Source organism: Hippopotamus amphibius, chromosome 1, assembly GCF_030028045.1.
Source record: "Hippopotamus amphibius kiboko isolate mHipAmp2 chromosome 1, mHipAmp2.hap2, whole genome shotgun sequence".
Taxonomy (NCBI): Eukaryota; Metazoa; Chordata; class Mammalia; order Artiodactyla; family Hippopotamidae; genus Hippopotamus; species Hippopotamus amphibius.
The window spans coordinates 28,514,721-28,542,488 of NC_080186.1; the positions used below are offsets into that span (position 1 = coordinate 28,514,721).

Consider the following 27,768-nt stretch of genomic DNA (forward strand, 5'->3'; position numbering starts at 1 on the left):
AAGGTTCTCTTCTTAGATCTGAGCCCCTAAGACGACACATGCTTTCCTTCCCTCAGCTCTGGTGCTTGACCCGTCGTCTCAGGATCTTTTTATTTCAGCTGATAATCCCCATTAACCACTCCCTTGTTTTCTTAATAAAACTAACTCCATATGGTATCTTCTTTTCAGAGAGAGAGAGCAGTGAGAGTGTAGGCTGTGGCCAGAGACTTGGCCCTGTCTCCATCACTTTTGTTCTGTGTTCGAGTTTCCCTCTCTCTCTCTGTGTGCCCATTTTTGGAATATGGGAACAACCATATCTCCTCTGAAATCCCTTTTAAGGGAGTTACTTAGTTGCTAAGATTGTCCTTTACTCTTCCCCATCCCTACTCCTGATCCACCTAGTAGATTGGGTAGCTCTCTGATGCCTCTCCTGACATCTCTAGTCCCTGTCTCATAGGGACTTCTGAATTGGCTAAAGGGACCAGGGCTTCTGAATTAGCTAAAGGGACCAGGCCTTCTTTCCCACTTCTCTTTTAACCCCCATGTTTCTCTAGGGAGACTGGACCTATCTCAGTAAATGTGGGGAAATCCTGTAGTATGCTTATCTTTATTTTCCTTGTGGCCATCCATCCTAGGCTCTGGCCACTGTCCCCTTAGAAAATGATGTTATTCTCACCACCCATAAAAACACTATCACTATGGTTCCTGGGGTAGATTAGCATGTGAATTGAAAAAAAGATAAACTTGTTTTTGGATGAGGTCACTCTTTGAGTTAGTAGTGCCAAACCTTCACATGCCCCTCTGCAAGGGGTAGGGAAATCAAACTTAACAAGTACCTACTGTGGGTTAGGCCCTGTGCAAGCTGACTTATATGTGCCACAACAGCACTGCAAGTAGCTGGTGTTCTTATCTGCATTTGAGAGGAGGAACAAGAAGTTCAGGTGGGTTAAGTAACTTCCACATGTGTGATAGAACAGAGATTGAAACCAGGGCTTATTGAATCCAGAAAACCTACTCATTCAGTTGCATAGTTTTTTTTGCTAAGAGGCCTTTCCCTAAACCCAGAACCTAACAGTGTTGGGAGGGTGGAGGTTCTGGGAGCTGATCCTGCCTCTTTGATTATCAGGTGGTAGGCAGTATGGATGCCCACCCCAGCCGTTACTGTGCTACTGTGCGGGTGCAGCGACCACGGCAGGAGATCATTGAAGACTTATCCTACATGGTACGTGAGCTGCTCATCCAGTTCTACAAGTCCACCCGCTTCAAGCCTACCCGCATCATCTTCTACCGAGATGGGGTTCCTGAAGGCCAGCTCCCTCAGGTAGGGCCCACAATAGGTCAAGAAAACCTTCACATTGAGGCTAGGGGCCTAATGGTAGCAGAGAGTACTGCTGTCTTTTTTAAGCTTTTGGCACTGGCAGGTGCTTCTATTTAGGGAGGTTTGCTAAATGGAATAGTCTTGGAAGCAGAGATCACAACTGAGAGATGGTAGTATAATCACTGATAGACCTTTCTTCATGTAGTAAAAGACCCTCAGTACCTATTTACTAGTTGGTCCATGTTGAAGACTGATTTTTTAGACCAGTGGTACTCAAACTTTAGCATCTATCAGAATCTTTTGAAGGGCTTATTAAAGTAGTTTGCAGAGTTCTACCATTAGAATTTCTGCTTCAGTGAGTCTAGGATGGGGCCCTAAAATTTGTAGTTCTGAAAGGTTCTTGGGTGATGCTGCTGATCTAGAGACTATACTTTGAGAATTACTGCTGTTGACCTTCACAATGTTCCTCCTATTCTTCTGCCTGCTAAGCCTTCATATTCTGTTGTTTATACTAGTATACTGAACTGGTCTCCCTGACTGTCATTTAACAAATAGTAATATAACTGCCAGTTATTGGGTACCTCTTATGTGCCATAAACTGTGCTAAGCAGTTTGTATGTGTGCTATTTAATGTTTACAATAACCCTATGAAATAATTATTATTCTACTTGATGAAACTGAGGCTTGAAAATGTTAAGTGATTTCTCCTGTGTCACCCAAACTAATAAGTGGTAGAGCTGGGATTTAAACAAATTGGTCAGATTCCAGTTCATGCTCTTAACCATTATGCTCAGTTTCCTCCAAGTCATACAGTGTTTCCTAAAATACCAGATACGTTTATCATAACAGGTCTCTGTTCGGAGATGTCTAGTGACTTCCTAGCCTGGGGTTAAAATTCAAACTGCTTAAACAAAGCAGTCAGCAGTTAAGCCACTAGTAGGATTTTTATACTTTTACTTAATTGTTTTAGTCTTCACAACAGTTTTGTGAAGCTGATCTTATTAGTAACTTTAGTAGATGTGGATAAAATGAGACTTAAAGGGGTTAAGTAACTTGTTCAAGGTAATAAAATTAGATAAAGCTTGGATTTCAATCTAGTTCTAATTGATTCTAAATTCTATTTACTTCTACCATACAGTTTTTGTTCACTATACCTGACATCCAAGGCCACGAGACAACTACTGCCTATGGTTTTTCACCTGTGGCTTCTTTAGCTAGTCCATTTTCTTATAATACTGCTTTTTTATAGGACTGAATTCATCTACTCCCTCTACACCCATCCCTGAACTATGTGTCTACTGTTCTGTGGTGGTCCCAACCCTGTCTGCTCATAGAGCTTACGGGGAATGTCCATTTTCCTCCTGATCCTAAAATCAACCTTACTTTGGGCATTGTGATTACTCTGTGAACCTTGGTTTTGTGTCTTGATGTTAGGTCTCGTTATGCATAGGAACCAGGTGAGTGCTCTCTGCTGATACTAAGCCTTCCAGCTAGGTTTTGTAGGAACATATCAGGTGAACTGTCTGCAGGCATACCTCGTTTTATTGCACTTCGCTTTATTGTGCTTCACAGATACTGCATTTTTTACAAATTGAAGGTTTGTGGCAACCGTGCGTCCAGCAAGTCTGTTGGCACCATTTTTCCAACAGCATTTGCTAAACTTCATGTCTCTGTGTCACATTTTGGTAATTCTTGTGATATTTCAGACTTTTTCATTATATTATATTTGTTATGGTGATCTGTGATCGGTGATCTTTGATATTACTACTATCACTCACTGAAGGCTCAGGTGATGGTTAGCATGTTTTAGCCATGACACATTTTTTAATTAAGGTATGTACTTTTTTTTTTAGAGATAATGCTACTGCACACTTAATAGACTATAGTATAGTGTAAATATAACTTTTATATGCACTGGGAAACCAAAAAATTCATGTGACTCACTTTATTGTAGTGATCTGGAACTGAACCCCCTCCGAGGTATGCCTGTGTAAGGCTGATTTTGTAGGAAGGGATTATCATCTCTAATGGTTTGGTGTCAGCTTATAAAGGGAGCTTGAACAAAAAGTCGTATTACAAGTGGCAACCCCTTAGTTCAGAAAGATGTATGAACTCAAGAGGAGCTGTATGTCTCTTTGTCTCCCTCCTCACCCTGTGCCTAGATCCTCCACTATGAGCTGCTGGCCATTCGTGATGCCTGCATCAAACTGGAAAAGGACTACCAGCCCGGGATCACTTATATTGTGGTGCAGAAACGCCATCACACCCGCCTTTTTTGTGCTGACAAGAATGAGCGAGTGAGTGTGTGAGGGATTGAGGAAGCCACACATACTCCTTATCTTGTCTCCCTTCTCTTAATATGGAAGAAACCCTTGAAATAAAATCTGGGGATTTAGCCCTTGGCCAATCCATCCTCCCTGGCCCCTTTCTTCCCCCTAGCTCTTGTGGTCCTTCCTCTACTGCTCCCTGCCCTTTGTCTCCCCCTTCTCCCCTCCTTCCCTTATACTTCATCTCCCTCCTCCTAGCTCCCTGGCCTATAGACCCCACATATAGACCAGCTCCCAGAGAAGGGAAAGGGAACTTCCATTTATTGAGCTTCTCCTATGTGCCAGACACTGTACAAGGCGTCTTCCTCACAGCAGCCCTGTGAGGTAGGTACTGTTATTATCTCCAGTTTAACCTCAGAAAGGTTAAATGACTTGCTAAGATCACACAGCTAATAAATGGTGAAAGCAGCACTTAAACACAGGTCTGTGTGACTTTAGAAGCCTATTATTTCAGTACCCAGTGCCCTCTGGGGACAGCAACTCCCACTTTACTCTTGGGATTCTGATGGAATCAGATTAGAATTGAATTGGGGCCCTAGTCAGGGCCAGGCAGGTCTTGGGATCTTGGTTGTCTTTGTCTCTATACAGATTGGGAAGAGTGGTAACATCCCAGCTGGGACCACTGTGGACACCAACATCACCCACCCATTTGAGTTTGACTTCTATCTGTGCAGCCACGCAGGCATCCAGGTAGCTGGGCTATGTCCTGGGGTTTCCAATGGGTCAAAGATTAGTTGATTATTCCCACTGCCTCTAGAATATATCATTCATCACTGAGTGGCATTCAAATCAGGATTGTTCTCTTAATAAGCCCTTTTTGCACTTTGAACATCTTAGGCAAGTTGCCCATAAGATGGGTGCTTTATGACCTAGGTGGCTTTGTGTCTGCCTTTTCATGGGTGGGTCTTCCAACCCAGCCATACTCTTAATAGTGATCCTTTTCCTTATCATCAGCCATCCCCTCTGCCCAACCTGGGGCCCCTCACCTTCCTATCTTCCCAGGGCACCAGCCGACCATCCCATTACTATGTCCTTTGGGATGACAACCGTTTCACAGCGGATGAGCTCCAGATCTTGACGTACCAGCTGTGCCACACTTATGTACGATGCACACGCTCCGTCTCAATTCCAGCACCTGCCTACTATGCCCGCTTGGTGGCTTTCCGGGCACGATACCACCTAGTGGACAAGGAGCATGACAGGTGAGGCCTGGGATCAGGCTGGCTTCCTTTTTGCTTCAGCCTCTGGTACCAGACCCTCTCAACTTTCCTTGGGTAGTAGGAAATGAGTATTGTCCAATTTTATGTCCTTGGGCTCATCAGCCCAAATCTGGGTTGGGGTTTTCTCTTAAATTGGTATGGGAATTGGCACCCTAGGGGTGGGGGAAGGGATTAGTAGCAGCTCAGTTCACCAGGATGGACTTCTTTCATTTTTCCGTTTCAGTGGAGAGGGGAGCCACATATCGGGTCAGAGCAATGGGCGGGACCCCCAGGCCCTGGCCAAAGCCGTGCAGGTTCACCAGGATACTCTGCGCACCATGTACTTCGCTTGAAGGCAGAACGCTGTTACCTCACTGGATAGAAGAAAGCTTTCCAAGCCCCAAGAGCTGTGCCGCCCAAATCCAGAGGAAGCAGGGAGGAGGGAGGTGGGGTAGGGAGGAATGCAGAAGGCCTTGTTTCCTTCTACAAAGGGGGCGAAAGGGTGGGGAACAGGGCCAGTAAGCCAGACCACCAGCCAGAAATCTCTGATATTCACCTCATGCCCTCCACTCCTCACCCCATCTGTCACATCTGGCCCTGACCCCACTGGACCAAGAGAGGCAGCCCCGGTGCCCACCATACACACAGGTGTCTCATGTGACTCACAGTGCTAAAGACTCATGCCTGACAGCGTGGTAAGGTCGGCTCTGCAGCCCTGCAGACAAAAGCTGGTAGGTTTGCGTTTGATACTTTAGATGGGAAAGTGAGGGGCTTGAGAAACTGGGTGGGAGGAGGGAAGGATTTTTTAGGAGCCTTAATCAGAAAAGGTCTAGATTTGTTTAAGAAGAAAAACGAAACCAGATGCAGATCAATATTTTAGGATACTAGATGTTTTAATGGGTTGAGAATCCAGCTTGTAGGAAGATTTTTAATGCTAATGGTTTTGGTTGCCCCTCCCCCAGCTGCCACTCCCCTTTCCCTTATTCCTCTTTCTCCACCTTTTCTACCCCCCCTTACACCTTCTCCCTGACAGACATCCAGCCCCTAGTAAGACTTAAGGCACTATGGCACTTAGCTCTGAAGTGACACGACCCTGTCTTCCTTCCGCCTGCTGGTGGGTAACCAGTGCCTTCCCTGTAACGGTAATGCTGCAGAACTGCAACCTTTTGTACCTTTTTTTTGGGGTGGGGGGGGGACGGGGTCGGGGTGGGAGAGGAGGTAGGTGGGGATGAAATACCCCTAACCCAGCAAGCCTCTAGCCAGAGCGCCAGCTATTTTGCGTTTGAAGGAATTAACTTCCATATTCATTGAGCTTTTAAAAAGATCACAACCTCAAGATGGTTAGAATCCATTGACATTTGCACTTTCAGACATGACAAGTCTTGGAGCTGCTGAGATGACTGGCCCCTGGCCTTTCCGCTTATGTCTCCTTTCTTCCTGTCCCTGCTTCTTCCCCACCTGCCTGGGTCTGAAGTTACTTTCATAGCATTTCTCACTCTTGGCTTCTTTTTTTCCCTGATGGTCAAGTCTGTTTATGTTTCAATATTTTTTAACTGGGGTGTCTTATAACAAACGATCCTTAGGTCTAAAATAAGGGGAAAAAAAAAAGCAAAAACTAAATGTTATTTTTATACCGTAACTTGAGTCTATTGCCAAAATCTGGAAATCCCTCCCATGCCCAACAAGTTTACATCCCAGAAACATTGAGCCATCAGAAGGAACTGTGTACCTGACTTGTTCTTTGGCCTGGCTCTGTAGGGGGTGGTTATCTCCCCAAGGAGGGGCTCAGGCTCCACCCTTCTTCTGTGCAGATAATATCTTTCTCTTGCTGCAGGCACCTCTTCTGCACTGCCCTGCACTCTTTCCTGCAAGTGCATCTTCCCTTCCTCTGGACTATCCTCTGACATTTGGCTTATCCCGGATTTCAGTGTGTCTTGTGGATAGGCTGGGGGATTTTGCTGCTCCTTTTTGCTTCTGTTTACACAAATGGAATTTTCCTGATTTCCCACTAGGGCATGTGAGTGGGTGGCATGGGTGTTTTTTTGTTTTGTTTTGCTTTTTTTGATTCTGTCTTCCTGGATGGAGATTTGGTTTGGCTGTCTTGCAGAACTGGAAAAGTAGGGGGTTCTAGCTTTGGGCCTGTTGACCTTGAAGCAAGGCTTCCTCTTTCCTTGACTGTTCATTTTTTCCTGTCCCACTGCTTGGATTGAGGAGTTGCAGCTTCAGTGTGGAAATTCCTCCTTTTGAGGAGCCTGGGCTTGGGTTTGCCCCAATCTGGTGATGAAGCCATGACACTTTAGACCTAGTTCAGGCTCGGAGGCCAGCCAGAGGAAGGCCGGTCTGAATATGGGCCTATGCAGTTAGAGCTACCATTTCCCCTCCCCAGCAGCCCTTGTACAGACCCAGATTTGCTATGCAAAACAGTCTATCCCAGGTTGTTCTGGTTGGCTACTTCGTTCAGCAACTTCACAAGACGTAGCACAAACATTGATTATGGAGAAGGCATCAGGACTGTTGAGTAACTCTTCCTTTACTTCTTTCCTACTGGCTACAGCATGGGGTGCCCCATGGGCACAGCCCAGCTGAAGAACAGAATGGAGGGCTCTGGGAGGAGGCAGCTCACTGGAGAGCCTACATTCCCTACACAAGTGCCTAAAGAGAGTGATGCCAACACTCCATCTGCCCTGTCCATCGCCTTCATATACTGTCTGCTTCGTGTTCAGTCACCCTTTGGGGAGGGGAGCTCTCTTGGGACAGTGGGCTCTGAGTGTTCTCTTCTTGGGTGAGTTTTGGGGCTGGGATCAGGGCAGTATTCCTGGAGGGTCCAGTCATTCACCAGCATTTGCAAATGTCCATTGAGAGCTGGTGGTAGCCACCTACTCTCAGCAACAAGTTTGTGTTTTCTCTTTTTTCTCTCTTTGCCTCACTCTCTCCAGTTGGGTTTTGAGCTGAGGCTTGAAATGCATTTTTTAGCCCTTTGGCATTGTATATGCCATTTAAGAACTAAAAGCAAAAGAAACAGCTTGGGCAATGGCAAGAATATGACATCTTGCTGTGATTTTCTTTCTTTCTTTCTTTTTATCTTTGAAACTTGAAAAACACCTTTGACCTTGAGAATTATTCTTGTTTGAAAGGTGGTGCATGCAGATTGAGAAGTGGTATTGGCAACAAGCTTGGGCTTTCTTTGATTTGGTTAAAGTGGTGCTTCTTACTTAGGCTCTGAGGAAGCGCTGGGGGGACCCCAGCCTCATCCTCTTGGACAAGTCTCCTGCTCCCTTTAGTCCACTCTTTTACCTCCCTTTTCCTCTTCTCTCTTTTCGTGGCCTCCTTTTATTTAATTTTTTCCTGTTCACTCAGCTTGCTTGCTGGCCTGCCTGCCTGTCTGCCTGTGTGATGATGAATTCTCTGCATGGCTACAGTGATCCCACTGTTAGCTGGCAAGGCCAGGCTTAGCTCCTTGGCTGCAGAAGACCAAGAGTCTGCTTCCCAAGCCCAGTGATGTCCCCCCTGGGCTGCACTGCCCTCAGACTTATGTGAGGGCATAAAATCAGGGGGGTTTCTGGCAACTTCCATACCTGTCCACTCTTTGGAGTTGGTTTCTCTCGTTGCTTTTTCTAGATCTGGTTTCATTTCTCTCTACCTGGGGCCTCCCTTTTCTGAGGATGTCCTGGGATTGACCTACTTGCGTATCCAGGGTTGAAGGGTTAGGGGATAGACATGGGGGAAGAAGAGAGGGATGGAAAGAGAATGGAGAGAATTTGGCTAAAATGTGGGAAAGCAGAGCACTGCTCATTGATCACTTTTCCAGTCTAGCCTAACCCATTGGGGTTGAGGTGCTACTGCTGGCCTCTGGGGGTAAGCCTGAGGCTCTTGTTGCTGGGAACTTGGGCTTAGATTAATGCTGAAGAAGAAGGTACCTAAAAGTGTGAAACCTCCCTAAAAAGCTCCTTATTCCCACCTACTCAGTAGCTCCACTGCAGTGTGCTCTTTGGCTAAGCAATGATGTTCTAGGATAGTTTTCTTTTCCTTGTCCAGAATTCTGTAAATGAGACTAGGATGGGCAGCCAAGGGGACACTGTGACTTCTTAGCTGGCCCATGGGATATCTGCAAGGCTGGTGGGACAGTGTTTTAGACCTGGCATCATGTTTAACAAAGAAAGATGAAAGTTCCTTCCCCTTCAGGGTAGAAGGACATCTCTAACTAAAATGCAGTTTTGGAAACTACATCTGGGGAAGTTATTTTTATTTATATTTGCTGGGCCTCGGCCAATCCAGGATGGTAGCTGGGATGCCTTCCTTCTTAAAGTCTGATCATGGCAGGGTTATGCAGGGCACTCTTTCCTCTTTGGCCTTCTAAGAAGTTTGGGGAGAAGGGATTCTCTGGTTTTCTCTTTTCACCCATTTATTAGGACTTGCCTTCTCCCTGGACAGGGAGAGAGGCTAGGTTGGTGCTCTCCCCTTACTCTACTCCTACTGACTTAGAACCTCTGGCTGCTGTTTGGGAGCCCAAGAAAGGTAGTGGAGGGAATGGGCTCAAAGCAAAAGAAACAAAGCAAAACAAAAACAAAAACAGAATAAGGTGGGGAAGGCAGATTTCCTTCTTTAAAAAGGAAAATAGGAAATCCTCCAAGGACTGTGCAAGTAAAGACAGTGTGTCGAATGCACTGACTCCCCTGGTGTAGTAGCAATAAGGAAAAAAGAAATGACTTTCCTGTGCACACAGTCCAGCCTGATTGGTGTGTGATGTTGCATTTAGCAGCCATCTGGTGGGCATGTGTGACTACTCTGGGTTTCACTTTAGGTTTTAAACTTTTTATCCCTCTCAAGTCCAGCATGGATGGGGATATGTCCCTGGAGCCCCACAGCTGTGTACTTGTTTGCATTTGTTTCCCTTTGAGACTTGTGTTTGTGTCCTGCTTTGAGCTGTACCTTGTTCAGTCCATTGTAAAATTATCCCAGCAGCTGTAATGTACAGTTTCTTCTGAAGCAAGCAACAGCAGCAGCACAATTCTGTGTTTTATAAAGACAACAGTGGCTTCTATTTCTAAAGTGCGGTCTCTCTCTCTCTCTTTTTTTTTCTTAGCAAAGCAGACTGTTGGGATTAATTATAATCTCTGATAGATTTTACATTAGAATAATAGATTGTTAGAAGAGCAGAACCATCACTTTCTAAAGGAGTAAAGTGGGTAAAACAAATTCCAGGGTGTTGAAACTGTAGATTATATGTAATCATTTCACAGGGCCTCCATTTATTCTTCATTCAACAAACATGCAAAGCACTGTGTCTAACAGTATTGTGGGGGAGAAGGCAGGCACAATTCAAAAATGAGGAAAACAGTGTTTCTCTCCTTAAGGAACTTAAAAAGTTTGGTGGGGGATATGAATAGCCAAATGGTTCTCTGGTGCCATTTAGAGAGGTTATGAGGACTGGACCAAGGCTATAAGGCTATAGCAATGAAGATAGAAAGGAAGGAGCAGCTTGGAGAGACACTCAGGAGATAGAACTAACAGGATTCAATGGATGATGGAACAAGAAGAGAGGAGTAGAGGCTAATGCTCACTCTGCTTGAGCAAGTGAGTGTATTGGGACATTCCTCTAGCCAACACTGGGAGGAAAGGGAGACTATAGAAGGAAGGTGGTGAATTTTGTGAAGAAAGACAATTAGCCTTGTATAGACTGAGTTTTGAGGTCCCCATGGGGTAACAAGGTTAAGGTTCCATTTATGTTTTGATGCTCAGGGAAGACTACAAAACTGCAGTTATAGAATGGGACTCATAATCGTATAGATGGTAGTTAAAGCCATAGGAATGAACAAGATGGCTTAGAAAAAGAGTAGAACAAGAAAATCTAGTGTACAACTCTAGGAAACAAAAGATGAGATGAAGTAGAACCTAAGATGACTATCAGATCACTCATAGATACCTTGTATGTTTTTGACTGATATAATGAAATGGGAGAATAGTCAAGAGAGTGGAATAGGATTTAAGAAAGACATGATTAACAGCATGAAAACCACTGCAGGGGGTGGGGTGGGGGTTATTTTTTTCTATTTAGTTTACTATCCTCCACCCCATCTTCTCTAGGATCTCGTAAGTATATGGCCATTCTCTAGTATTTCTTGAAAATGAACATTGGAAAATCTAACTTAAAGCAGGCTAAGACTGGGACTTCCAAGTTGTTCACCACAACTGCCACCACCACCTCCACCTCCAGCTTCCTCCTATCCTCAGGAGATGCTTGTAAAAGAATACAATAAACAAACCCAATTTTGTTCCTAGCTAGTGTCATAGATGGTGTTCCAGTGCACTCAGTAGCACTTAGCAGCTAGCTCTGTTTACTCTCATGACTTGTTTTCCCCAGAGCCTGTGAACTCCTAGGAGCAGAAACTACATTCTATTCATTTTCCTCATCTCAGAGCCATAGCGTGTATCAGGGGGTTAGTATTTGTGAGTAGAATTGAAATGAGCTAGAAATCTGTGGTTCATGAGTACAGAGGGGAAAATTAAGAAGTGATGTTGAGTCTGCAGGATGGACTCAGCATTCCTGAATCTTCAGGTAAGCAGAAATTTAACCAGATTATCATCACCTTTTCTCACTCTCACCCCAGGTTCGGGGTTCTATGATTTTGTACCTTAAACTGTTGGTGCAGTTGTCAGGCTTGTAAGTTCAGCATTCCTCCCCAGTACTCCTAGAGCATTGTTATTTCTGTGTATTGGGGGAAGATGGCACAGAGAAGGATTCTGGCGAAGGATTCTGGCACAGGATCCAGTGGCAGCTAGTATGCACAAAAGTGGGCCTAGTATTCCTCTGGAGGCCAAGTGTTGTGGACTTCAAATTGTGGTGCTGACTGTGGCTGCCCCTGCCAGATTCCCTTGGAAGCAAGCCAGCCAGACCCATGCTCCTTTTCAACAGCAAGTAGTAGTGAGATTGGTTGGACTTGAAGAGCAAATTGGAACACGGAGGAGATTTTTCCCAGTTGAAACAAGACTTAAATGTTTGACCAATAATGAAGCAGAAAGTGTTTAGTAGAGTGAATGGGAAGATAATCATTATGCCACATTTTGGCCATAAATTTCATTGCTATAAATGATTGATGTTAAAAAGATTTCAGGATCTGGCTCTTGGTTGCTACTGAAGAGAAAAAGATGTTGGGAGCCCAAGGCCTAATTTGTCTGGTCCTAAAGCTTGAGGTTTGATTTAAGGTTTGTCCAAGCACCCCTGGATATCCCTTTCCAGGCTTGGTTGAGCAGCCTTCCTTCTGCCCTGTCAGCTGGCACCATATACTGTAGCACATTCTTGTCTGTCAAGTGCCTTTAGGGTAGAATGAGGCTGTGTATTTGTTGGGTATCACCTGGCTTAACAGACCCCAGAATCCCATGGCACTTAGGGTTTGGCGGCTAAAGGAAAGGGTTATAGTGCAAAATGAAGAATATTTTCGAGTTCTGAGCCTGGGCCATCCTCAGACTACTTTCTGTACTGCTTGAATGCAAAGTAGCATTGAATTGGAAAATTAGCTCTCCATTTTTGTTTCTAGCTTTCAAGATATTTATTTCATTGGCTATAAGTAAGGAAACTTGGTAGGCTTAGAAGGTGCACAGAGCATGACAGAAGCACTCTTTTTAAAGCAGTAATGTTGAGGAGCTGGAAAAGTGGACTTGCTGGGCGTGAGGTACTTAGAAGCTCTCCATTTGAGTACCACAGCTACCTTCCCAGGATACCATATCAAGATTTTTTTAGGCCACCGTGGCTTACCCTGCAGAAACGCACTGTCCTCTTATCCTGGACTGCAGCGGCTTCACCACTATCCTTTTGGCAATGTCTTTCTGGGGCAAAGAAATTTTGAGGAACATTTGTAGGGACCTTCCCCACCTTATGAAGGCAAGGAACTTTCCTTGTAAAAGGGGCAGTGGGAGCTCCCAGCTAGGTTTTTGGGTTGTTAATGGAAGTCAACTGAAATAGGAATAGGAACTTTGGGTACTTTGAAGTATTTGGCTGGGTGTTTTGTACAGTATCTGTTATAATTTGGTTGCGTCTTCACAGCATTCATGTAAAGTAGTTTATCAGTTACCTTCAATTGCATATAACAAAACCCGATTAAATTGGCTTAAGTAAGGAAACCATCACATGACAAGTCCTGATTTCATATGGCTGCAAGGTTGGTTAATGCAGTGGCTCAATGATAATACCATTATAGCATATTCTTGCAGTTTTTTTTGCTCTGCTATCCTTTGTGTTGTTTTATCCTCATGCTAGTTCACCTCAGGATCCCAAGATGGCTACTATAATTCCAGGAAGGAACAGCTGACAGAACAAAGTCTAGCAGAAGAGGGACTAATTTTTCCCATTGTTTCATTATAAAGAAAGGAAATCCCTGGAAGCCCCAGCAGATCTGGCCTAATGTCTCATTTGTTAGAAGTGGGTCATCTTCCCACTGTTATGTCATTGGCAAAGCAAATGAGATCATCCATTATGAGTGACTTAGATTAATTACAAGTTATCATATGAGTCATGTGGATTAGAAAGACAAGTCATGTTTGCTAGGCAAGAAGGGATAGGCATCCAGCAGTGTCTGCTCTATGTAGGTACTCTGGTTTTCACAGCTGAGGAATGTGATGTTCAGAGAGAGAGTGACTTTTCCTAGAATCACAGATAGTAGCAAAGGGCCTTCAGTGTCAGCTCTGACTAAAGCCATTATGTTTTATATTGTGTTCTCCTGCAGTACAAAGTAGCTTACTTTCTGCTTTGTAAAAATTGCTTGTCTAGGAGAAGAGATTTCAAGTGTCAGGTTGGCTAACTTCAGCCCATGCAAGAGGAAAGGATTCTGTCCAGTTCCTTTCCTCATCCAGTGATGTTTTTCTAGCACAGGAAGCATAGGAATGCAACTTTCAGAGGGTACTGATTTCTTTGCCCCCAAGATTTCTGTATTATTTTATAGTTCTCCTTTCTGCAAGCAACCAGTACCACAAGGGATGAGGGCAGAGTTGCTATTCTTGAAGCGCACTTACTTATTTATCCATCCACCTGCCCCACAGATATTTATGGGATGCTGTTATGTACCAGGCACTGGCACTGTTCCAGGCACTGGTGCTAAGACAGTTAAGATACACAAAGATCCTGCACTGTGCTCTTAAGAGCAGACTCATTTGGGAATGAGGTTATCCAAAACTAGGATGTGCATGTGGTCAGGGGAGAGCCTCATACAGCTTGGCTTTTGGCAGAATCATTCGAACTTTTTTCCCTTCCTACTTCCTGATACTACAATTCATGAGCCTTTCATATGGGCTCACAGGTGGGGTCCCTGGATAGCAGAGGTAGATGGGAAGGCATCATTGACATTTATTACGTTGGACTGAATTAGGTCTAAATCTTGTTAAACCCATGTTAACAAGAAGCCAGCAGTCATTTAGGGAACCAGTTGAGGGGGTTGAGGGTGTGAAAGACTTGCAAAAGAGTTGGTATTTACCCCTGTTAAATGCTGCTAACGATTTTTGGATTGTGTATAGTGGAAGATTGAAAATAACTTTTAAGATACAGTGTTTCATCTAGTGACATTTGATATTTTAAAATTGGGGAGGGCATTTTCAGTAAAAGGGTGGCAGAATTGGAGTCATGTGCGTCAGAATTGGAGTCGGATCCTATCCATTTATTAAGTTTACTCGATGGCAGGTGCATCTAATAAGCGCTTTATTATGGTAACTATAGTAAATACCCTCGCTAACATTTAGGGAGGATTTTCTTGGTGCTTTATGTACATTCCCTAACTTCACAACAACTGTGAGGAAACTGAAGCCCAGAGGTTCAAGTGACTGATTCAAAGTCTCACAGTGACTGGGGGGAACTAAAGATAGGATCCTTTTTTTCCTTTTCCTCTTGGTCGCAAGCTTTAAAAAAGGAATGTATTTTGCTTATAAAAAGTGTAAAGATTACTGATACTTAGGGACAAGGGGAAAAATCACGAATCATTCCTCAACCTGAATAAAATAGTATCACATTCTTTAAGGCAACAAATATTAAAGTGCTGATCCTAATAACCTTATAAAGCTTACATTCTAGTGTGGGGGGGCACACAATAAACTAGTAAATAAAAATTGCAGATTGGGAGAGGGATTATTAAGGAAATACTGTAACAGTATACCAGAGTGCCTCACCATAGAGCGGAGGTCCAGGAAAGGCATCTGAAATGTCTTAAGTTGAGGTATGAAGAGCGATTGGGGGCAGAGGGGAAGAGGTGAGGGTGAAGAGGAAGGAGAAGGCTCCTGGCCAAGGGAGCCAGAAGCAGAGAGGCTGCAACTCTAATAGAGAAGCGCTTTGCCCGTTGGGGGAAGCCGACCATTCTATCTGTAGCATAATGGTGAGGAAGAGTCTCGCTTGAGGGGAAAGGCAGGGGCCTCGTTATGCCTACAGCTTGGCCCCGCAATGGAGTTTGGGTCTTAGTGTGACCAGGCATTATTAAAGAGTTTTTAACTCGGAAATTATTCGAACTGATGTTTGTGTCAAGATGTGTTTCTTAATATTTTTCCAAGTTATAGCGTACATTTACCACCCCCACCCCCCCACCCCTCCCCCCAAAAAAAGGTCAAAGCAACCCTGCAGGCTTGGAGTGATCAACTGTGGTGGTGGTCACTTGACCCCTGCAGAGGAGGAGGCGCGTGGGGCGGTCCCAACTGGGCGTGGCGGGAGGGCCTCGAGGAGAAGGGGGCCTCTCCCCAAGACAAGATAGGCCGGGGCCCTCACAGCTGCAGGTCTTGGTCCTGCGCCTCAGACCAGCCACGCTCCGGGAGGCTCCTGTCCGGGTTAGCTGAGCCGCCCTCCGCGACCTCGTCGCGGGCAGGCACGGCCCCGCACCAAGGCGGCCGGAGGAGGCCAGCCCCTCGGGGTTGTCTGCGGCCGGCACAGCCCGGCGGAGGACCGCGGGAGGGCCGGCCCCGCCCCGCTCGCTGTCCCCGGCCGCACCCCGTCGCGCTCGCCCCAAGCTCCGCCCAGGCTCGGCGCCGGCTCCGCGACGCCTCCCGTGCGTTCTCCGCGCCGGCCGCGCCCGCACCGACGTCGCGCCCGCATGGTTGGGGCGGAGAGGCGAGGCTTGGACGTCGGGCGAGGGCCCGGGCAGCGGAACTGACGCCAGCGGGCTTCCGGGGGCGGCCCCCGGGGAGGTCGGCGGCGGCGCCGCAGTCGTGGAGAGGCAGTGGAAGCGTCGGCGGCCGGGGGCGACGCAAGTTCCGCACCGAGCCCTTCTCTTCTCGCCTCACGCTTCTTCCTCTCTCCTAGTCGCGTGCTGCCTCCCGACGGCCGCTCCTCCTGAAGAGAGCTTTCGGAGCGCGGTTGCTGAGGAGAAACCGTCACCACCCCGCCTTGGGGCCGAGTGAGGGTTCCTGTCGCGCCGCGTCGCCCGCTGCGCCGCCTCCTTGCCCTCAGTGGCGGGCGCCCTTCTCGCTCGAAGCACTCCCCCCAGCTCCATGAATGGAAATCGGCTCCGCAGGTGAGTGAGTCAGAGTTGCCGGTGCGTTCGTTCGGGGTATCCCCGGAGCATCGTCGCTCCCTGCGCCCCGGCCCAGGTGCGCGAGGTGAGCGCCGTCCGCCCCGTGCCCGTCCCCTCCTCCGCCTCCCCGCAGCCCCGCCGCAGTTCCCCGGGGCCACGGAGTAGGCGACACTGCGGGGAGGGGACACTGCTCAAAGGATTGAAGTTTGGGGTTCCCTAGGCGATATTACTCCCCCCACACCCCGAGTCTAGAAGGATTTGCCATCGTTTTTGTTATTCCAGTTGAAGATATAACGGGGTGTGTGTCCTTTAACCGGGTAGCGTATCCCGTAGAGGCAGGAGTGGCCAGCCTTCTTCCTTATGTATCTCTTAAGGTAGTTGTGAAGATACATTAAGGTAACAGATGAGACTTAAGTGTGAAATAGATATTAGTACAGTGTCAAATGCAAGATGGTATTTCTTCCATCCCCGAGTTCTCTCCTGATGTTTGTGGCAGCATGGTATATGTGATAGTTCCTTAGGGTCTTGGAAATGTCACATCAGCCTGGATCACTGCTTATGTGAGGAGGTAGACCTTAACATTGCTGACTATACCTATTGTTTCATTCTCTATTCCCTAGAGAATCGGCTGTCATATTCTTGGAAATTTGGAATTGAAGAAAACCGTTTTTCTCCTTAGGAGAAAATGACAGTCTTGAGAAAAAATTGCAACATGGGCAGTACTTGTCTTAAAAAAGAAAAAGCACTTTTTACAGTCTGTAATTATTTGAAGGACATAAAGTAGGTGTTACATAACGGTTTGCTTTCCAAATGATGATGTTTGGTATGTTAAATTTGGAAATATACTTTATCCAGCCAGTCAGTTTTGTAAATTAATTTTGAAAATATTAAGCGTGGGTGTCTTCTTACTAATAGTACCACAAGTCCTTGAATTTCACATCTCATTTTGCCAATTCGGGAGGCACCTAAATATGAGATAAGAAAAACTTATGTGAAAGAAACCAGTGACATAATAATAATAAAGATTTTGTTGACTATGATAAGGGATGTAATTGTCAAGTAGATGCAAAAAGCACTTCGAAATTGTAGAGGTGGACTGGGGAAAAGGGTTTATTAGAAGTTTTATTACATGGAATTTTCTCTAATCAATTTCTGCTGTTTCTCTTTTGCATGCTCCTTTTTTCTTTTTTTGCCTTTTCATGTTTCTTTAAGAAGGGAACGATTTGTCTAGATCGTGAAGAGTTTCAGACTCTCGTGTTTTTAGCATTTTTTCGTATATTTCCAAAACTGTCTTGCCTTTGTTTTTCATTTTTCTAATACACTATTTAGGGAATGTGATGATTTGGGAACTATACGTGATTTTTACATAACTGTTCTGTTGTTAAGCCTGGAAAACAAACATGAAAGTTAAACACTTAACTAATTATCCTGAAATTTTAAAGATATTTCCAAAAAATTTTTAAGGTTCTTTTCTTTTTCTTCTTTGGGTTTTTCTTATGAAATTACTCCCAGATATATGGACAACATCTTGGAAAATACTTCTGAAGTCAAACCACCTAGCCAACAGGTCCAACTCGCCATTCAGTAAATGCTCCTATGAATTCTTGAGCTATAGATAAGTTTTACCTCTTGTTTTTTGCATGGCCCATTGCTGAAATATATACCCATTTAACCGGACATCTGCAGAGGAATAGTTAGATTTATCAACCATATGCTTGGGCATCTTGAAACACAAAGTTTATTCTTCAGTGCAGTTTATACATGTTTATACATGACTGTAATTTAATAATGAAGATAAAGTATAATTTGGCTTAAGATTGTCATCATCAAAAACAAAGTTTTCATTCTTCCTGAGACGTGTAATTGTTATGCTGCAAGTGAAATGGAAAGCGTAGTTGGGGAAAATGTGCAACTAAGTTTAAAATCAAGAATTTGACAGATACATATTTTGGTTTAAAAAATTTCAGATGCGTATGTTCTCTGACAGTCTATTGAGTCAGTGTTGGATCTTGGCTCTGCAGTTCTGTTCTAAGTTTTTCTTTTGTGCAGAGATTCTCAGGAATCATCTTATGGCAAAATATATATGTTTTTTAATTGGAGTATAATTACTTTACAGTGTTGTGTTATGGCAGAATATTTTAAGTTCTAGTTGTTAGGTGGATACATAGAAAACTTAAATTTGTTTACATTAGAGGCCTTCAGATACAAATTCTATATAATTGTTTCTTGCTGAATTGTTCTTCACTAAAATTTAATATCTCTCTATTCTTTTCTTTTCCATGTAGTATTTTAAGGGATTTTTTTAAGGGTGTCCTGTACAATGTACTGAGTTAGTACCGTGTGAATTCTGATTTAACCAAACAGCTGGCAGGCACAATTGGTTATTAAATAATAATCAGTCGTTTAGCATCTCTGCCTATGACTCCTTAGGGGAACTTATGATGAAACCCTATTTTTTTATGCTTTAATTACAGCTGGACAAAGAATATACATGTTATATTTTCATTCCAAATAAAGTGGGAATAGAAGAAGCAGAAATGTTCATCGAGATATCAGTTCTCCTGAGTAGCTATTTTTTAGGACTGTACTGTTCCAGCCTGTATTTTTAGGTAAAGTCAGACTGCTGTTGAGGGCAGAAGGAATTGTACTTACCTAACAATGGAAGAAAAACATTTTCTATTACCTAAGTTAATGATAATGCAAAGTGCTTTGACATGTTTGGTAGTTGTCTTATACAGTCTTGCAAAAGTGAATAGACTATGTTTCTTAGTTATATTCTTGAATTCCTGTTTAAATGTAGCTGTTTTAGGACTCTGCATTTCTTTAATAATAAAAATCAACAGAAGTCATTTGAGAACAAGTTCCAAAGGATGTATGGAAGCAAAATTTGAATTGGGTGGATAAAAGTTGTGGATTCAAAGTACTAAAATATGTAATGCCATTAGGTTTTCAGTTTAGTATTTCTTTAATCACTTGGGAAATTTTTTATCGTTATATAGATTTTCTCATTTGCAGACTTTTGTCCTGAAGAAGATAAGATGCTTCTCTGTCTAGAGGGCATGAATTGTAAACATTGAAAAGGTTTTTCTACTTCGTTGTCACTTAACTTTTAGCTAGTGCTGCTCTGAAGTGGCCATTATAACTTTTTTTTACTTTGTTTACTGCTCTTTACTGGCATTGGGACTTATAAAAATATGCAAGATTATTTTGATTTTTGTTTTAGAATTTAATTTCTCTGATGGTGATGAAACGCCCTGAGGGAAAACTGAAAAGGAGGCAAGAAACAAATTTTTTCTTCTAAACAAAGACTTAAAAGGGGGGGAGGGGAGAACATATATATAACCCTCAAATGTAATTCGATTAATGTGATAAAGACTTCAAAAAAAATCCTTGATTTCATCACCCTGATAGAACTACTCTTTAAAGTTTTAAACCCAAATTCCAAGCTAATAAATGTGTTAATTTAAAAAAAAATGTTTTTTTAATTAGGTAGTTTAGGAAAGTGGTTAGAATGAATGAAACAGTTTCTAAGTGATACTTTTGCTCTTTCAGAGAATTTTATGTAGTAAGTTTATAGTTTAGAATTAATTTATGTTTTCTGGTGGAAACATTGCATTTGTTTAATTCTATAGGCCTGGTTTGATAGTATGCAAAGAGGCCAGGGGCCGGGTAAAGGGGACATTTCCAGGAAAAGTTCTATGTTGCATATGGAAAAACTGGCTCAGGATAGAATTCTTGCCAAATTGTCATAAACCGTTGGATTCTAATTGAATACTACATTGCTTTATATCACAACCATCTTTTTTTCACATTGGTTTCCATAGTCTTAAAATACTTGAGGGTCTCCCTGAAAGATAAATTAAATATTATATTTCGTTAATCTAAAAAAATTTTTCTTATGATATTTAAAACTAGGGTCTTAAGTAATTTATGTATGGTTTTGTTTTGTTTTGTTTTGTTTTAATGGATGGGAGGAAAAGGCAAGTGATCTGTTTTCAGGAAGGTAAAACTAAAAAGATTATTTATGAATAGTATTCTTTCCAAACCTGTTTAGTCTCGGTTTGTGGGGATGAACAGCATTCACTAGACATTCCTGCTTCTAATTCAGTTGTCTAGGATACTCAATAGACCCTCATTCTTGGCTCATTAACAAAACAGATGTGAGAAAGAATATTGTGTGGTTTTTCAACCATAGTGGTTATGCTGTTAGGATACATGAACAGCCTTTCTGTATTTGCTGTTTCTGTAGTTTTCTGCTGTTATCTGTGTTTTTCATATTAATGATTTTCTTTGGCTACCCATAGCTTTAAAAAAAAAAGGCTATTGAGATTTAGCAAAATCTTGTCACACAACTGATGCTTTCTCTTATATCTTAAATGTGGCCTCTTTGTGGTTTGGTTGCAATAAAAAATTATGTACATTAGTCTGGAATGTTAGTTTAATGAAATAACCTGGAAGAATTCTTTGTTTTACATCAGCCAGTTTTTACTGCGTTGTTTCTAAATTACCGGGTTCTCGGGAAATCAGAAGATATCTGTAGGATATTTACGTGATGATTTTGTATTTTTCATTTTTGCAAGAAACTGTTCTCAATTGTAGGCTTCCATAATACTATTTATGAGTCATTACCAATATTTGATATTTTAACTGATTTCTATATCTAACAACAGAAGTTCATTAGTATATCTCTGAATTTTAAAAAAGGTTGAAGAATAGATCGCAAAATAGGTTTATATCTTAGCAGTGAAGTCCTTTTGTTTGAAGAAACTTCTAGCTTCTAAATTAGGACTTTCTGTCTGTATATTTAACATAAATGTGGCATTACTCTAAAGTTACTCAAAAATTTTCTAAATTTTTGCTTGGGTGATTAAAGTTTTTCAAAAGCTACCCAAACTTTAATTATAAAATAAATCTCAAGGCATTTCCATAGTGCATGGGCTACTTGTTTTCCTGGAGGAAAAATGCCTTTGAAAAAGTGGTTCCCCATTACTGCGTCTGAAATTTAACTCTCAACAGTCTGAATGTTCTAGAGTGATTATTTAGCTACCGTGAATATAATAAATGTAATCTGATGTAAGTGCGCTGTGTTTTGTACAGGTTCGTTGAATGAATAGGTAGAATCAGTAGATAAGAAGTTACTAAAATCTCATGCTGATGTTTACTAGTTAGCCTTATGGATTTAACTAGTAAACAGAGGCATTTAATTATGTCAAAAAATTTTTTAATTTATTTATTCTTGGCTGCGTTGGGTCTTTGTTGCTGCACATGGGCTTTCTCTAGTTGCGTCGAGCGGGGGTTACTCTTCATTGCAGTGTGGGGGCTTCTCATTGTGGTGGCTTCTCTTGTTGAGAAGCATGGACTCTAGGCATGTGGGCTTCAGTAGTTGTTGCACTCAGGCTCAGTAATTGTGGCGCATGGGCTTAGTTGCTCCGAGCCATGTGGGATCTTCCTGGACCAGAGATCGAACCCGTGCCCCCTGTATTGGCAGGGAGATTCTTAACCACTGTGCCACCAGGGAAGTCCTCAGATTTTGAGATCAATACATTTATTTTTTCAAAACAAAAATAGAAATTTTTTCCTGGTTACAGAAAGGTATGTTTATTATTTTTAAAAAAGCAACAGTAGTATAGGAAAGTCTAAAATAGAAATGACAATAATATGATCCCATTCTCCATATAAAACCATTGTTAGTTTTTTCTTGTCTGTCTTCTCAAACATCCATTCATCTATTATCATATTAATTGTTTTTAACTTGCTTTTTCTACTAGGTAATGTATCATGGCTATTTTTTCCTTATCATTATTTATATCTACATAACAATAATTTTTACTGAGTGCATAGCATTTATTTTTTATATTTTATTTTTATTTTTGGCTGTGCTGTGTGGCTTGTGGGATCTTAGTTCCCAGGCCAGGGATTGAACCAGGCCCTTGGCAGTGAAAGCATGGAGTCTTAACCACTGCACCTCCAGGGAATTCCTGCATTTAATTTTATATTATTAGTTAATCTCATTGATGGTGATTTAGATTTCTTTCCAGTTTTTTTTATAAAGTTATAACTAAAACCTTGGTAATTATCCTAATATATACATCTTTGTATAGTGGTCCAGTGATTGCTTTAGGATAAATTCCTAGAAGTAGAATTGTTGAAACCAGGTATCCAATGAATATTGAAACAAAAGTTCCCAGTGAAAATCCATAATTTGGTAATAGGCTATAGTAATGCTGTTGTTGATTCTGATTTATTCATTGCTTATTTTCATCAGTCACATTTGCTATAGGCTATAATTTAGCTTTGGACTCACTAGTACATGTTAGATTATTAGGTCAGTGAACAACACACATATGCTTTGAAAATGTATTGCTTTATATTTGAAGTTTAACATGGTTAGTTGTTATTAGATAGTACTTGCTATAGCTACCAAAAGAAAAGTTTGAGGTAGAAATTCTAGATAGTGCTTTTTATTTCTGTGTAATTACATTTTCAACTCTAGCGGGCAATATACGTATTTTTTAACTAGCTAAAATATGCTTCACTGAAAGTATAATTTGTTGTATTAATTATTTCTTCCATTAATTTATGCTAAAATATTTTTTATACTTAAATTTGATGATTTTATAGTCAGTTACAGTACAGTTCTGTTACATTGCTTATTCATGAATCAGTTTTGGTTTTTACCAGTTTATATAAAAAGCACCAGGCAAAATAATGATAATAGAGAGAAAAATTGGCAGTGTAATATAGTGTAGAAAGCATGGGTTTTGGGAAACAAATCCTGGCTCTCAAATTAACATGATAATGATGTGTCATTGTAGGTTCATCAGTTGTAACAAATATACCACTCTGGTGGTGAGAATGTTGGTAGTAGGGGAGGCTGTGCATATGGGGGGCAGGAGGCATATGGTGGGCAGGAGGCACATGGGCAGTCTCTACCTTCTGCTCCCTTTTGCTGTGAACCCACAACTGCTCTAAAAAGAAGTCTATTTAAAAAAATTAACTGTGACTTTGGGCAGTGCATTTAATCTTCCTTAACCTTAATTTTCTTTTCTGTATAATGGCATAGTAAAGAGTCAGTATGCAAAGGAAATGACATTCTCTCTTCCTAATTTTTATGACATTTTATTATAGAAAATTGAGGATGTATGTGCAGAACTGTATAATAAATTCCCATATACCCATCACCCAAACCCAACAGTCATCAACCCATGTCCACTCATGTCCGTTATACTTTCCCCTCCCCTGTATTTTTTGAAGCATATTCTAGACATAATAATATTTCATTTATAAACATCTACTAAGTTTATCTGTAAGAGATATGTGGGACTTCCCTGGTCATCCAGTGGTTAAGACTCTGTGCTTTCACTGCAGGGGGTGTGGATTCAATCCCTGGTCAGAACTAAGATCCCACAAACCATGAGACACGGCCAAAAAAAGAGAGAGAGAGAGAGATGGACTCAGTACCAAAAAGCCACAGTACCATTATCACAGCAGAATAATAATAGTATAATCCTTCATATCAAATATCCAGTCAGTGTTCAAATTTCAACTTGTCTCAGATGTTATACCTTTTTTTCCCCCTTAATTTGCCTTTTTAAAATCTATTTCATTTTTGAGTTCACATAAATTCCCCACACTGTTAATGATTGATATGTCTTTTAAGTGTATCTTAATTTGTGGTTTTCTATCCTTTTTCCTCCTACAATTTATGGATTGTTTGTCCTTTTAGACTTTCTCACAGTCTGGATTTTGCTGATTCTGTCTTCATGGTATAATTTAACATTACATGGTGTAATGTAGCTTAGAGAAACAAGTTTTCTGTAAACTGCTCAGACCAAATATGTTTGATCAGATTCAGGGCATGTGGGATCTTAGTTCCCCCACCAGGGAACCTGCACGCCCCCTTGCTCCCTGCAGTGGAAGCTTGAAGTCTTAACCACAGGACCATCAGGGAAGTCCCCCCAGGGCAGTCCCCCCAAGCCATTCTTTTTGAACTTAACTACAGTCAGGTTTTTGTCCCCAGCACGTCACTGAAATTGCTCTTATCAAAGTCAACAAAGAATTTGTTAAACCCCCTAGTCAGTTCCCAAATCTTAATTTTATTTGTCTCTTCAACAGCACTTGATTACATTGCTTCCTTCTGGACACTGCTTTTCCACTTGGCTTCCTGGCTACCACATTCTCCAGATCCTCCTCCAGCCTTACTGGCTGTCACTTTTCTGCTTCCTTTGCTGTTTCGTCTTCATCTCCACAATCTCTAAACATTGGGAGTTTCCCAGGACTTATTAGTATTCTTCTGTATCCTGCCACAGTCTGGGTGCTCGACTCTGGTCCAGGGGTTTCAAATTCACTAATATGCCAAGGACCCCCATATCTACATCTCCAGCCTGGACCTCTCCCTTGAGCTTGACACCCATCTGCCTATTAGATGCCTGCTTGTACAGAAACCTTAAAGTTAACATGTCCTAAAAATCTTCTTGATTTCTTCTCAGAGTTTTCTATTGTTCCTGAGTCTTTCCTATCTCAGGAAGTGACATTTCCAGTTCTTTTAGTTGCTTAGACCAAAAAGCTTTGAGAGCTCTTTTCTCTCATACCCCACACCTAATCCATTGCCAGTTCCCATTAGGTCTTTCATCTAAATATTTTCCACATTGTCGTCATAGTCGTTAACCACCCCTGCCCTAGCCAGCATTATCTTTTGCCTGGAAAGTCAGCTAGCCGACTAACTGGTCTCTCTGCTTGTACTTTTACATATAATTTTTCATACAGCAGCTAGAGTGATTGTTTAAAAAAAAGTTTGTCACATCATAATGCTTCTTGATTCAGAACCCCTTTGTTGGTTTCTCATGTCTCAGAATAAAATCCAAAGACCTCATCATAGCTTGCAAATCCAGTATGATCTGATCTCCCATTATCTTTCTGACCTCATCTCCTACCATTCTCTCTCTTGCTCACTCTGCTCCAGGCATAGTGGTCTCTTTGCTATTCATCAAACACCAAATAAGCTTCTGCTTTTTCCTTTATAATTGATTTTTCCTCACCTGGAATGCTCTTTCAGCTATCTACATGACTTTTTCTCTCACTTCTGTTTTCTGCCTGCTTGTCACCTTTTCATAGAGGTCTTCTTTGACAAACCTAACATTGCTTATATAGGTTTATAAGCCTAATATACTACCCCCCCACACACACACACTTTCTATCCCCCTAACCTATCTAATTGGCAAAAAAGAAATAGATTATAATCTGCCCCCACACCCTTATAAAACCTTCATGAGGACCAGGTCTTTATTGTTATTATTAAAATTATTATTCACCTGAACAATGCTTGGCACTTAAGAGACAGTAAATATTTGTTGAACACATTTATGAGTCAATGAATGAACGACCTAGTGAATGATAAGACTTTCAGCACGTTAGTTTGTAATAAATAGTATGGTGTACTGATTAAAAATGCAGGTTCTGAAATCAGACTGCCTATTTGCAAATCCTAGCTTTGCCACTTTCTGTGAACATGATTTTTAATCTCCTTGTGCTTTGGTTTCCTCAGTATAATATAGTACCTGCCTCAAAAGTTATGTTGTAAGAAATCACCAAATGTACATCAGATATATAATACTCAATACATGTTAGCTGTTATTGTTGTAATTTTGAGATATCCCCCAATATATTATGAACTACTTAAGCAAAGTAACTGTGACTTATTAATTAACCCATGTATCTATAAAACCACTAACATAATAATTATTCAATAAATAGAATAAATGACCTTTCATGTTTTTCATTTTCAAAAAATTGTTTTTGGGGGGCAATGAGTTTCGTATGAGAATGGGGAATATAGAAAAATAAAACATTATTTTTAAGCCAATCTTCATAGTAATCACATGTAACTAGAACAGCAGAAAGTTATTTTTTTAACGCATAAAATGTTTTTAAAAATTGTAATGCCTAATTCTAGAGAGCATGTAGGAGAGAAATCTGGTGATAGTAATGCGTTCATATGCCAGTTTGGTAGTAAATACCAAGAGTCAGAAACATTTTTCTGTTCCTGTCCTTTGACTTGGTAGGTCTATTTCTGAAATTTATCTGAAAGAAAAAATTCTGTTTGCCAGTTTCCCTCTCTAGCTCCCCCAGATAAAACAGTAGGTGCTTGATGCAGAGAACTTAGCACACAACTTAGCATAGTTGTGTGACATGTTGTAAATGTTTATTTACATTAATATTTATTGAAGAGCTTCTACTTTTTTAATGGCTTCTGTGCCAGGCACATCTAGAATGTATGGGTCATTTTATCTCATTTTTAAAATGAGGTTACTGAATGTACCTCAACATAATAAAGGCCATAAATGACAAAGCCCACAGCTAGTGTCATACTCAGTGGTGAAAAGCTTAAAGCTTTTCTTCTAAGATCAGGAACAAGACAAATCTGAATTGGAATGGAAGGAGTAAAATTATCACTATTTTCAGATGACATGCTGTTTTATATAGAAAACCCTGAAAACTGCGTGAATAACTGTTAGAAGTAATAAATGAATTCAGTAGAGCTGCAGGATACAAAATCAATATGCAGAATCTATTGCATTTCTATTCACTAACAACTAAATATCAAAAAGATAAGTTTTTTTAAAAATCCCATTTACAGTAGCATCAAAACAATAAAATGCTTATGAATAAATTTAACCAAGGAAGTAACAGATCTACACGTTGAAATCTATAAGACATTGATGAAAGAAATCGAAGAAGACACAAACGTATGGAAACATATTCTGTGCTCATGGATTGGAAGAATTAGTATTGTTTAAATGTCCACGCTACCCAAAGTGATCTACACATTCAGTGCAGTCCCTATCAAAACTGCAGTAGCAAAACAAACAAAAAAATTGCAGTGGCATTTTCTACAGAAGTAGAAAAAACGATCCTAAAATTTATATGGAACCACAAAAGACCCCTAATAGCTAAAGCAATCTTGAGAAAGATGAACAAAGCTGAAGACATCACACTTCCTGATTTCAAACTGTATTACAAAGTTATATCAAAACAGTGTGGTATTGGCATAAAAATAGGCACAGAGATTAATGGGAGCCCAGAAATAAATCCATGCATATATGGTCAGTTAGGTTTTGACAAAGGAGCAAAGAGTATACAGTGGGGAAAGGATAGTCTCTTCAGTAAATGGTGTTGGGAAAACTGGATAGCCATATGCAAAAGAATGAAAGTAGACCCCAACTTATACCATATATAAAAATGAAAATGGATCAAAGACTTTAACAGAATACCTGAAACCATAAGATTCCTAGAAGAAAACATAGCACCTAAACTCCTTGGCATTGGTCTTGGCAATGATTTTTTTAATTTAATACCAAAAGTGAAGGCAGCAAAAGCAAAAATAAACAGGTAAGACTACATCAAACTAAAAAGCTTCTGCTCAGCAAAGGAAACCATTGACAAAATTAAAAAAAAAAACTTATAGAATG

The 27,768-nt window shown here is 41.5% G+C and overlaps 2 protein-coding genes across 8 annotated transcripts in view; both read left to right on the forward strand.

The window, feature by feature from the left end:
• AGO1 (argonaute RISC component 1) overlaps positions 1–15,296 on the forward strand; it is a 39,872-nt gene extending 24,576 nt beyond the window's left edge. For 3 of the 5 annotated variants that reach the window (XM_057705104.1, XM_057705112.1, XM_057705123.1), the window contains 5 exons: positions 1,106–1,300; positions 3,460–3,594; positions 4,213–4,314; positions 4,627–4,826; positions 5,068–6,012. In XM_057705104.1, coding sequence (XP_057561087.1) covers positions 1,106–1,300; positions 3,460–3,594; positions 4,213–4,314; positions 4,627–4,826; positions 5,068–5,176 — 741 coding nt within the window. In that variant the 3' untranslated portion in view covers positions 5,177–6,012. Of the gene's footprint in view, positions 1–1,105; positions 1,301–3,459; positions 3,595–4,212; positions 4,315–4,626; positions 4,827–5,067 lie in introns of all 5 variants that reach the window. The other 2 variants (XM_057705089.1, XM_057705098.1) reach the window with 2 other exon arrangements.
• A 670-nt stretch (positions 15,297–15,966) lies between these two features.
• AGO3 (argonaute RISC catalytic component 3) overlaps positions 15,967–27,768 on the forward strand; it is a 119,610-nt gene continuing 107,808 nt past the window's right edge. For all 3 annotated transcript variants that reach the window (XM_057705138.1, XM_057705158.1, XM_057705167.1), the window contains exon 1: positions 15,967–16,300. In XM_057705138.1, coding sequence (XP_057561121.1) covers positions 16,282–16,300 — 19 coding nt within the window. In that variant the 5' untranslated portion in view covers positions 15,967–16,281. The remainder of the gene's footprint in view (positions 16,301–27,768) is intronic.